General features: G+C 33.4%; 1 protein-coding gene across 1 annotated transcript; it reads right to left on the bottom strand.

The window, feature by feature from the left end:
• Positions 1–202: 202 nt before the first annotated feature.
• On the bottom strand, positions 203–6,237 carry LOC130640966 (uncharacterized). The gene is made up of 2 exons (XM_057447589.1): positions 5,726–6,237; positions 203–2,842 (listed from the first exon to the last, which is right to left on the bottom strand). The coding sequence occupies exon 2, from the start codon at positions 2,802–2,804 to the stop codon at positions 1,758–1,760; it is 1,047 nt and encodes a 348-aa protein (XP_057303572.1). The 5' UTR covers positions 2,805–2,842; positions 5,726–6,237; the 3' UTR covers positions 203–1,757.
• Positions 6,238–13,033: the final 6,796 nt, after the last annotated feature.

Raw genomic sequence — 13,033 nt, 5'->3', positions numbered from 1 at the left:
GGGCAGCTCGTGTCATGTGATCGTAAAAAAAAACAAAAAAAAACACCGACTTGCATAACCAAACGGATGTTTAAAAAACGATAAGGTCATCCTTAAATAAGTTAAAGAGATTTTTGACGACAATTTTTGTATTATAGTAACGAATACAGAATTTATTTAACATCTGGTGTAATCTTTGCATAGAAAGAAATAAAATGAAATATAAAACACACATAACTGTTTATTTATATCATACATAAAATAAATATATAAAAAGGAATACGAAAAATGAATTTTAGCATTTTTCCATTTATAGGTATCATGTTAAAATTCTCCATCAATAATATCACATCGATTTCTTCAAGATAGAACGGTTGACGTCATCTTTATACAATTTTTTTTTTGTTTTTACAGGGAAATGAAAATAAGATTACAAAAAACGGATTCAATTTCTTTCTAATGTCAATCTGTAGCATTAAAGGCATCAAAAACTTACATGAAAACGATTGACAAAAAAAAATTGAAAGTAAAAAGAATTTTTTTTTCGGGACAAATGTCTCTTGTAAACGGATGGAGTAAAACGTAGCTAGATCTGTTGACTGCACGTCATTAAATTGTTGATGAGAAAAAAACCGAGAAAATAAAAATGTATTAAGGATAAGAATAAAGACAATTTTTGTGATTTTTTTTAAATCCTAACAAATCAAGGTTTGTTTACTTGAATGTAAATTATCGTGATAATATCACCGCGATAAATAAATACAGCTTCGACACGAAGTGTCAATACGGATAAACTTCATGAGGTTACAAACATAAAGTAACATAAGACAAAAAAAAAGCAAAATCGACTAACATTTTCATATACCCCAATCACATTTTCTTTGGGATCAAAATTCCTTTTCAATTATGTCGCAAAAGTGTGAAAAACAAGAATGTGAATTTTGTAATTTTGAAAGAACAATAATGATGTACGACTACTTTTGACAAAAAAGAATTTTCTTTAATTTATTTTGTTAATTGTTAAGATAGTTTGCAACACTTGTCTCGAGTATTTCCCACACGACACTCGTTTATTTTGTTATGTTCAAGATCTTTTGACTTACGGGTAAGTGTTGATAGAAAACCTCAAAAAAGAAAAATTATTAAAATGCTGAGGCGAAGCATATTCGTTTATGAAATAAATACAGTGTTTCCGTTTTGGTTACCACCTGAAGACGTTAACATAATTCTCTTCCCGTTACTTTTCAGTACAAATGTCAACAAGAAATTGGTGGTACATTATTGTGCGAAATTTTCAAGTTGTGATATAACCATCACGTGATAAAAATTTGCACAATAAAAACATTATCTTTCTAACAAACTCGTCAATCCAACTATGATCTCTGTCATGCAAATATATCTCCATCGCCGAGTGTTTAATGAAAAAAAAAATTAAAAATGTAACATGTTTTTTGTGGAGGGATATAATAAGAGGGAGGGTCTTAAATGGAATTAAGAAAAAATGTGAAAAAATAATAAAGATATTTGAAAAGACACAGCGAAAGGGATTTTACTGGCGGTTATTTCAAAACATTAACAAAACTCATGATCTAGAGATTCTCATTACAAGAATGACAAAAAATCTTAAATAAAAAGAATAAAAGAAACATAAGAAAAAACATAACAACAACAAAAAACAACAACAACAACAACAAAAACAACAACAACAACAACAAAAACAAAAACAACAACAACAACAGACACAACGGAAATAACATAAAGTATGATACACATATATATTATAAAAATTCGTATTTAGCCATAGCTTGAAGAGTTAAAAAAGCACACAACGCTTCGCTAAAATTCGACCTCATTTCTTCTGAAGTCTCGCATATTGCGTTCCTTCTTTTTGCTAAGTATGGGTCCCTCTGTACTCCACTACAATTTGCTAGCTGATGCTGTATCGCTTCGCTTTCACTAAAACTTTTCGGCATGCAATTCATTAGTGCTTTCAAATGCAAATTCAAACTAATATAATCTTTTTTCTTACAACTGTGCATTCCTTTACACTTATGATTGTGAAATATTATATTTAAGAAACAAGGCGGTTCGTCAAAACCTGAGTCCTGCGACATAGAAGATTGATCGGAAAGTAACGTGGACGCGTCGCATGAAGACGCCGTTAAACAGCTACTCGCTGTCAGTAAACTGCCTGTACATACGCTACTATTCAACGACGAAGTTTGAGACAATTTCGTATAATCTTCATAAGTTATACGATTGCAATTTGATTTTGTATTACGAGTATTATTATTATTACTATTTCTTTCTTTTCTTTTTGTTTTCCGGCAGCAACCTAGCTTTGGAAAGCACGAAGAATTTTCAATGTTATCGTTCGTTGAGGACGCCATTGTAGTTGCAGGTTTTTGAAAGTCTAAGCTAAGTGTTTTAGATAAAACATTTTGCTGATTGAAAGTGTTCTCACATTTTTCCACATGGCATTCATTTTGTGAAAAAGTAGTACTTTGATGCAATCTTGGCTCATTCTCTCTCTCTTTATCACATAATTTACAACGTTCTGTCACTTTAATATTCCGCGTATCAAATTGTGGCACAGTTAACGAGGAATGTGTTAATAAATGGTTATTACATTCTTGGTGATTAAATTGTTCATTTATTGGTTTATTAAGTTCATCATAACTTTTATGTTGTTTGCTGATATCTTTTAATTTCGTTTTTCCTGGTTTATATTTTCGCGGTGGTTCACTCTGAGTCCTTCTTCTGCACTGCCGTAACAATGAACAACCCATCTTACTTTCTTGTGATTGATTAGTAATGTCGGCCATCGTTTTTACATTTCAATAAATTTATTCTTCTCAACATACTAAAGAAATAACACAAAACCTCAACATAATATTATCAGAGAAAAAAAAATATTTAAAATGTGTGACATAAAAGCTGTCTTTAGCACTCTGCTTATAAAAACTGTATTAAGTAGAAAATCATTTTGTCAAGGGTCACGGTTCAATAATATTACCGACTTGCTCTAAGTAGCTGTTAAATGCTTATTCAAACAACAACACGTCACGGGAGATTGTAGGTTAAACATATCAAGTAAACTTTACCACAAGTAAAAAAACAGAAAGAAAAACAACTTTACCAACACAAACATCAAAATTGAGATAGTTGAGTTAAAGAGATTTTGGTAGTATGGGTATAACAAAAAAAAAAAAAAAACTAATTTTTTAATTATATTTTTCTTGCATAACGTAGATAGACAAATCACAAACTCCATTTTTCCCCTCTCACGTTCGCAGGCGGGAGTCGCATACAACTTTCTACCGCTTGCTAGTGTCTTATTACGTTGCCCTTGAATCGAGGGTTTTAGACAGCCAATATGACAATAAGCTTTCTTCTTGGTCGAAATATTACAGGTTGGCGTCTAACGCTTGGCGTTTTGTGGTGTTGTGTGACATATACATGAATTCAGATGGTAGATTTACATACACAAAACAAAACAAAAAATAATCATTCTTCATATCACGCATAACAACAATCCAATTATTCAACATGTGTATTGTAAGAAAACAGACGGTTATTCACAAGAAAAACACAAGCTTGAAAAGAAATAAAATATTTCTCAATCAAACTTTGACACAACAAATACGCAAAGTTGTGTGGCTTATAATATTTACAATACCGATTAACTATCTAGCTATGATTTCCGAAATATTCAATGTACGGAAATTTTTTACATAAGTTAAAAAGTCTTGTGTGGATTTTCTCATATAAACTGTCCAAGATAGAGTAGTTGTTGCATTGATTTTGTTTAAGAAAGGGTTAATTGGGTTAGCATATTAATGACATGTTAAATCCTATTGTTTCTTATCAAGAACTACAGAAAGAAATTTAACTGATCTGTTTAAATTGAAATAATATAGACGAGCACTACAGTCGGTACATATCGGTTACGTAAAACATGGAAAAACGCTGTGAGCATGTTGCACGAAACCAAAATAACAAACATCAGAAACCTTTTAGTTGACAGTTTAACTAAATGATTTTTTACACCACATAAACCTGTTAAAAAAGATACCAGAAAAAAATTCACAGCCAATAGACTACAGAAGTCTGATATGATTGTTGTAGGTTGTCAGATAACAGCGGGCTATGTAGCTTTGTCTAACTTTTAACTTGAAAACAAGCGCAAATGAGACGGGCGGTTAATATAACATCTTAAGCGCAAGATAGAAAATACAGTCAAAACATTTTGTTTCCTAAACAATTCTTTTCCACACCTGGTTATTAAAATCACTTTAGCAAACATGAAGCAACTTATTATAAAAAATTTTGCGTTCAACAAAAAATAAAAATATAAATATTTCTATTTAAAAATTTGAAGTTAGTCTAAAAACTCGTGAAGACACCACCAGTTACACAATACATATAGTTGAGAGGGTGTGTGCACATTAGAGAGAGGCGCTCATGAAGAGGCTCGTTATAAGCGTTGTGAGATATAAAGATACACAAATCGGGAGAATCGGCGTAGCACGCTGAGTGTGACGCATCATGTAATTTTTTCTAGTGGGTCATTGCTTCTTCTACAAAAACAGCTGCCATAAAATGGACAAACTATTATTTGGAGACATGCTGAAATAACACTTATTGTCACTCTTTTTACACAGGGTGATGTTTATTACTTCAGAAGGTATTTCCCTTTGATACTGTTTAATCACTATTGTAATCAATCAATAAATAATATAGTTAATCAATTAATGATAGGTGATTCCAGAAGTACGAAAGTTCTACCACATAATTATAAGAAAAACTTTTGATTAGCATTAAAATGTATGACCCATTTTTTAACTGAAAATATTTTCCTTTTCTGAATATATTATTTCTTATTATTTAAAATTTATCTTATATATATTTTTTAAAAAACCAAACAGGACACATTTGGAAAGAAGATTCAACCTTAAATGTAAATATCCAGTGCAAATATAATAATAATGATAACAATAATAATTTAAAACACAACAATTTCTACTCCCTGCTGATATTTGCTATTCTTTCCACTCTAAGGACAAATAAAATACACACCGCAGAATGATTTTCTGTTGACTTTGTTGGTCACTTGCACATTGTTTTATTTCCTCTTATATTGAAAACCAAAAGCCGGTAATTCTACTGCTTATTGTTTACCATCTTTTAACAATAAACAAATTAATTTCCGCATTAATTAACCACTTAAGTCTTGTGCTGTCCAAGTTTCATTATAAGTGAAATTGAAGCATATATCTAGTTTTGCTATGTTTGTTTACCTACAGTAACAACAACAACAACAACAACAACAACAGAAACAAAAACAAAAAAAACAAAAATAACAGAAACGACAACAACAACAACAATAACAACAATAACAGAGACAACAACAACAATAACAACAATAACAGAGACAACAACAACAATAACAACAATAACAATAACAATAACAACAAACAACAACGGTAAACAACAAAACAAACTCTGTAACAAGCACTGCGAAAACAACAAACTAGAGCATCAGAACAATTACCAGAATATTTACAATAATATAGTTACCAAAAAAAACAAATTAAGCATCTACAAAACCGCTTCAGTAAACTATGTCTTATGTCCATGACAGTAAGATATATACTACAACTAAAATATACGTCATCCATAAATGCAAAATGTTTTTGTTTTTCTACTGATTTAATTAAAAATTGTTTATTTGCTTGCTTATTACCTTATTTACATTTTGTTGAAGTATCCATTTGTGGTATTTAGCTGCAATTTGTGTTACCATGTCAACTTCCTTTTTGGTGAAAGTAATTATAGCAAAGAAGATTCATTGCTGGAAAGTTTCTTTTACTGTATAGAACTAGGAAAATTCATGCAAGTGTTCAAACAATTGTTGATGTGACGCCATTTTGTGTTTTTATCAACTAAATCTCTAAAAAGATAATCTTTGGTTAATACTTCAATAATAAGCAATTTTACGACTTTGTACCCAGATCTTCAACGGAAAGCCACAAAGCCGGAAATGACCACAAAATCAACTCCTCAGTGGAGTCTCTCCCACACAGACGGTTTTTTGTTAGATTGCGTGACACGAAAATAAGCTACGTTTACGTCATTGTTATTTCGCAGCCAAAACATTATTTACTTTTTAAAAAATTATGTTTTCAACTTTGGATATGGAATATAAACTTATTTGTAGGATTTCGAGTTTTTGTATTTCTTAATCGTTTCCAGACAACGAAAGCAGTGGGATAGTTTTTCCATTCATGAAGCCTAAAAATGGAACTATCAAAAAGAATAAATATATGATCAGCCCAAATAATTATTGACTATCCTTTTTAGTAAATTTGCGAAAAAGTGATGCTGCGAATTAGAGATTTTGAAAATAAGATATATTTCGCAGAATTTATTTTTACGATTTGATGCAAAGCATATTATGCTATAGACTTTGCGGTTTATTTTACGATGTTTCCATCGTAAACCATTGCTTTTCAAGGTATTAAAGACTTTGCGGTTTATTTTAGGATTTTTCCATCGTAAACCATTGCTTTTCGGGGTATTAAAAACTTTGCGGTTTATTATAGGATGTTTTCATCGTAAACCATTGCTTTTCGAGGTATTAAAGACTTTTAAGAAATAATAGCAGAGATATATTTTTCTCGCTAAGTACGTACTTTTCTTGTGTTTTGACAAAAATTCGCGTATTTTTGAGGTAACAATTTTCATGAAAGAAAATTTAGCGATTTAAGGTTTTCAGACAAATTTTATGTGATTAATTTTCGCAAATTAAACCGTACCGGGTTTCTTCCTAATTAATTCCACGTAATGATCTGTAGTTGAAGGTTGCTTTGAAGCATGTAGGAGTCTATGGCTGATTGGGGCTTCTCGAGCGTCAGCTAAGTCAGACTATTCCTTTTAAACTCCGATCAATTTTGTCAGGGGGTCGGGGATACTGCAACCGAAAAGTAGTTCAGCATGTGACAACCCTAAATCAAGCAAAGAAGTGTTTCAGTGCAAAAGTAAAGCCTTCGTGATTTTGTCCGTGTTGAGTGACCCACGGGGACTGACATTGGTGGTAAGGATGCGTTTCGTTGTCGTCACGGCACTTCTGCTCTACCGTTACTTTGAAGGTAGTGCGATGTCAAACGTCGTATTTTTTCGCCCCATCCATTGAGGTACTAAAAGAGGCGATGACTTTAGATCTTCAACAAAAAAACTCGTAATTTTTACAGATGCAAAAATACAAACAACATGAGAATCTTGTCTTTAACCATTATTCTTACAATATTGGATTATTGTTGTTTTTGGTGGTGTTGCAACAATTCATTTTCGTTGTGGTGTTGAAATGTGTAAAAGCTGTGGATTCTTCTTCTCTGTGTACACTTAAAATGTTGTGTGAAAAAGTGGCGAGATTTTTTTTGTGAGATCATCCCGCTTCTGATACCATGTATAGATCGACGAAGGAATACACGTTAGTTTTTTTTAATTCTGGTCAAACGTACTATATATTATACAAGTTGTACTAAACGTACGGTAATAATATATACAAGATATACATATAAAGAAATACTAAGAAACTAAGAAATATTAAATCGAATTTTTTACGATATAATGTTCATTGTCTTAAAAAATATCGAAAACGTTACGATAATCCTCTCATAAGAATCAAATACAGGGTTACAAAAGAGCATGTATTTCTCTCTCATAGCAGGAACAAAGGCTACTTCGATGTTTTTATCTTTGTATCCCCTTTAAACGTTGTCTGTTATTTAATCTCTGAAGACATCAAAAATCACAAGTGCTTTTAGATTTGGAATAACCAATCTTTGTTGCTCTGCGATACTATACGGGGAAATTATTTTGTCGATCAACTTCATTGATTCCATTTCGTTGTATAGTGAGTTTGCTTATTGACACAGAGGAAGACTTTTATTTGTTTTACCACCACATATCAACTGCATTCATAAAAAAACTTCCATCCATGGTGATAGTAAAAGTGGTTGTCATCGCGATTTTTTTGTGGTCCAAACGCTTGATACAAACTTGCTTTGAGTTTCGTTTTGCTAACGTTGTTGTATGAAATAAAAGAACTTGTATTAGGTCTAAACAATTACAACAAAATATATTTGTTATAAAAATATACTAATATTCCGATATGCAACGAAGTTATCATAAGAGTGAACTTACAAGTGCTGTTTCAACTATTTAAGAAAAGGACAATTCCTTGAGAGCCATGAGTCCAAAGTTCAAATTGGGTTGTATTTGCTTAATCTTTAAGGCTTCTTTCATTAATAATATGTCCCAATTATCATTTTTATCGAGAACACGAACGTTGTGCTTCACCATATTAATGTGCGAAGAACGCAAATTATTTGACACATCAGTTGGATTTACGTCACCATTAAACAGATTATTATTGAAATTACGAATGCCGATAATGTGACCAACACTCATACAGTTGTCCATATGCTTCCGTACAGGACTATTGCTGTCATACCAAGCATGTTCAAGTATACGTTCCTGCAAGGTTCGATCGTTTTCCCAATATCTTTATCATGGCACCCAGGATACGTAGACTCGTAAACAACGGAGAATTTACACAGTAAAGGGATGCGTTTTTTTGTATTTGTAATTTTGTATTTTGTATTTTTAAATTTTTGTAGTCGTTCCACTGTTCATTATAAAGTGCTTGAAAGTCTGCAGCATTCGTTGTCAAAAGTTGTTATGAGCTGTGTTTCACTTAAATGGGAAAATTGTGATCAGACGCCAAGCAATTTCCGCCAATTAGATTTATTGAAGGGTTTTTTTATTAAAGCAGTTATGACGCTGCCGATGCTTCTACTACAAAAACCATCATACAAGTCCAAAGCGAAGGATCACTCTGAATGTCTTAACCGTAGACTAAATATCTGGGTGGAAGCAAAATTCGATGATTTGATGAGAGAATCGAGGACTATACAATCTAAAATCCCAAAACCTAATTCCCTGAATCCTCCAGAGCAGTGCGCTACTGCTTACTTTTGCAAAACTAATGCTTCAATGAAAGATACATGCTGCACTGAGATTATTGGATGATAAGATGTCTGGTGGAGTACTGGATCTAACTGATGAGACACTCCAAGAACTGAGGTTGAAACATCCAAATCCTGTTGACGCTGATGTATCTGTGCTTCTCAAAGGGGATTATTTATCAAATTGGATTATTTATCGATCCTACTATTTACAACAACATATTTGAAACAACAACATTGAAAGCCGCACTTCGTACAAAGTGTTCAGCAGGACCGTCAGAAATGAATTCAGATGGCTGGAGATCTATATTAGTGTCAAATAATTTTGGAAAGATCGGTGTAGAATTGAGATCATCTTTGGCTCGGTTCGCGAAAAATCTTTGTACAACTGCATTCGATCACACAGAAGGCAATTCACTGGAAGCATACATCGGTTGTAGGTTAATGCCACTAGATAAGAAAGCTGGTGTGCGGCCTATCGGTGTGGGGGAGGTTCTTCGAAAGTCCATAATATCAGTAATTCAACGTAAAATACTTGAAAGCGGTGTTTCTCTCCAATTATGTGCTGGTCTACCTTCTGGATGTGAGGCAGCTGCTCATTCCATGACAACAATGTGCTAATGCCATGACAACATTAATTTTAGTAGGTGCTTTTAACTCACTCAATCGGAAAGTACTACTTCACAATATCCAGCTATGTCTACGTATATACAAAATTGTTATAGCTCACCGTCGAGGCAGTTTGTTATGGGTGGGAAAGAAATATTATCGGCAGAAGGAACAACTCAAGGTGACCAACTCGCTATGCCAGCATATGCAGATGGTATTGTTCCTCTCCTCCCGCTGTTGAAGAATGACGTGGAAGATAGAAAGTTGAACATAACTCACTGCGCTTATGCTGATGATCTGGGAGGTGCATAAAAAATATTTAAATTAAGAAAATGGTGGGATAAAGTTGGACATTATGTTCCATTATTCGGCTATTATCCTAAAGCATCAAAATCATGTTTACTAGTAAAGGATGAACATAAATTAGTAGCTGATGATGTCTTCAGTGACACGGAGATGAACATCACTACAGATGGAAATAAATATCGTGGCAGCTTTATAGGTACACGAGATGAGAAAGAAAAGTACATCATTGGGTTGGTAAATGAATGGATTGTTAAAACATCCGTAATTTTATTTATCTACATATGCAAATACTTCTCTTTTAGCGATTTATACCCATCTGTGGAAAATGCTTCACGATCGACCATGCTATGTCATGTGTCAAGGGTGGCTATATTCATCAACGTCACGATGAATTAAGAGATACTTTGTTAAAAATATCTGAAGAGATTTCCAATAATGTAGAAACAAAACTGCATTTACAACGGCTGGCTACAGAAAGAAATTAAGCAACTCTGCAAACTCCACAAATAAAGCTAGACTCGACATTAGCGTTAGAGGATTCTGGCAACAAGGTCAACAAGCATTTTTTGACGCAAGAGTTTAACCCATTCGCTTTGACATACCTCAATTAAAAACTGCCTAATGCATTCAAGTCGAATGAAAACATCAAGAAACGTGCATATGGACAAAGAGTGCTAGAAGTAGAACACGGATCATTTACACCGCTGATTTTCACACCATATGGCGGATCCACTCGAGAGACAGAACATTTTATCTCCACTCTGTCGCATAAAGTAGCGGAAAAAAGAAATCTAGAACAAAGTACCGTTACAAACTGGCTTCGGACGAAATTATCATTTTGTTTACTGGGTTTAGCAATACTCTGTATTCGAGGATCAAGAAATACAAAACGAAAGTTGATAAAAGTAGATGTTGATTGTCTCGAGATATCAAATGCAACGAGGCGACTCGTCAACTGAGAGATTTTTTATGTTTTTTATGTTTTCAATATATTGAAACTCGATTATACAACGCACAATCGCCTGAACTATATCTGTCTGAGAGATTTAAACCTGTTGTACGCAATTTTTTGAAAACTGACCTTATCTATCAACAATGAGGATTTATATCGCGAGTAGAAATTTTTTTATATCTTGTTGTAAAACACTGTCGCAAACGCACGCAAACAAGTTGGTAATTTAAAGAATTTCTTTGCCATAATATGTTTAAGTTTCTTAGTTCAGGGGTAAAATGACGATGTTCGCGTCTCCACATTTACAACATCGTTGTTGTGACTGCTGTGAGAATCGAGATCCTAGTTCCTTCATCTTTACATGCTGCACCTCGGAGTGCACTTTGTCTCGTCCAACCAACATTTCCACACCTCAAATTTCTTTCAGCTATCGAGTTTTCGCCGTTAATTTTTGGAATAGAATTCAAACAAAAAATCAGCAAAACTCTTGATCTGATTGATCTGGCAAGCTAGTCATTTATCTTGCTTAGCTACATGCCTGTAATTTGAAAAAAGTACTGAAAGCTTGTTGCCGTTAAATTTTATGAGCTGCAGTTACAGATATCCGAGACAGCTTCACTTAACTACATATTTATAAACGTCATATTCAAGGGCCATTATTGGGTTATTTTTTCAGAGCATGCTAGAATTTGTATAAGAAAAGATGGACACTATTTTTACCTGTAAGGCATAAACTTCCCTTGTATAATAAACAACATTTGCCCTCATTCCTAAAGTTGAAACATATATATGGTTTATTTAACTTCAGTTTTAGAACGGTAAATTTAGTTAGGATGTTCTTAGTACTCATTAAGTCAAAGTTTGATTTTTACTGTAGTTAGCCGTGACAAGTAAACATTATTCGCAAATTAATTTTTGAAGATTTTACAAGATCTGATTTTCTTAAAGAGACAATTAAAAATAACACCGGGTTAAGTGTTTTATAATACGCAGGTTATTTATCCTAAAAACTCTATTTGTATTTGACCACGATATGTGAAAATATGTTGTTTGGAGCATAATCAATCGATGCCCTGGAAATATGATAATAGGTCGTTTTGGTGTTAAATTTTCTTAGTGCTTACAGTGACTTTAATTTTCTTGTAGAAGGCATAACAGTTCTAAAGAAAGCAAAACAGTTCTAAGGAAATCTACAGTTAGGTCTGTGTATGTATTCAGAGGTGTTCTAAGGGCCCAGTGCTTTGAGATGTCGTAGTCCATTGACACTGAAAGAACTAGACCAAACCAATGACCCCCAGTCTGAGTGCATGCAGCCACGTGATTTAGGTGTTAATAGGCTGCAAAAGGCTATATTACAGCATTCAGAGGCTTGTGCACTTATGTAGTGATGTTCTTATGGCCTGGCACTCCAACCTAGGACGTCACAGCCCATTGAGCTTTAAAGGACTAGACCGATGGTCTGTGGAGGGCTGTGTATGTAGTTGGCGGGACTTTAAAAACCTGGTGCTGAGGATAGCGCGTGGAACAACATGGTTTAAGTGTAGGGTTTTTATTAGGCTGTAAAAAAGCAGCTTTTGTTACGTTAGGTCTTAAATAAAATGTGTCACTGTCCATATTTTTTTAAAATCAAACTTTGTTTGTTTTGGAAAAAAGGTTGCATTTGAGGTAAAATTTGTAGGTAAAAATTCTCCGTATTTTGTTTGAATAGAGTACATCGCATAATCAATACTTAGTCCACTAACAACGGTGGCATGATAAAGGTCATTTCTTGACTTTCTTAACTTTACTCATTTACATAAAGATTGTTTCAATCCATTTTTTGAACTGGATTGGATTTTTCCTGTATAGACTCTTGCACAACAACAGGTTTCGTCATGTTCACATCACGATCTTCCTAAAACACAATAACATAACCAGTTCACCAGCCAAGTAAATAATATAACCATTATCCCTCTCATATTATATCTCTCTGTTCTCCATATGTTTCACACAACCCTCAGTAACTCATCCTTTCTCTTCCGATTACACTCAGCGCGTTTCTTTCCCTGTTCCACAATTTTCGGACTCTTTTCCTTTTTCGTCACTATTTCTTCCTTCTCCGTTTTTATAACTTTCAATTTTTTTCAAAAAATGTTTTCCAGTTATAACACCAACA

This window comes from Hydractinia symbiolongicarpus, chromosome 4 (assembly GCF_029227915.1).
Source record: "Hydractinia symbiolongicarpus strain clone_291-10 chromosome 4, HSymV2.1, whole genome shotgun sequence".
NCBI lineage: Eukaryota > Metazoa > Cnidaria > Hydrozoa > Anthoathecata > Hydractiniidae > Hydractinia > Hydractinia symbiolongicarpus.
Note: the sequence above shows the minus strand (reverse complement) of the source record. Positions and strands in the feature narration are given on the sequence as shown.

Excerpts from the sequence above, each read along its gene's own strand:
- LOC130640966 (XM_057447589.1), bottom strand. The coding sequence starts at position 2,804 with ATGGCCGACATTACTAATCAATCACAAGAAAGTAAGATGGGTTGTTCA.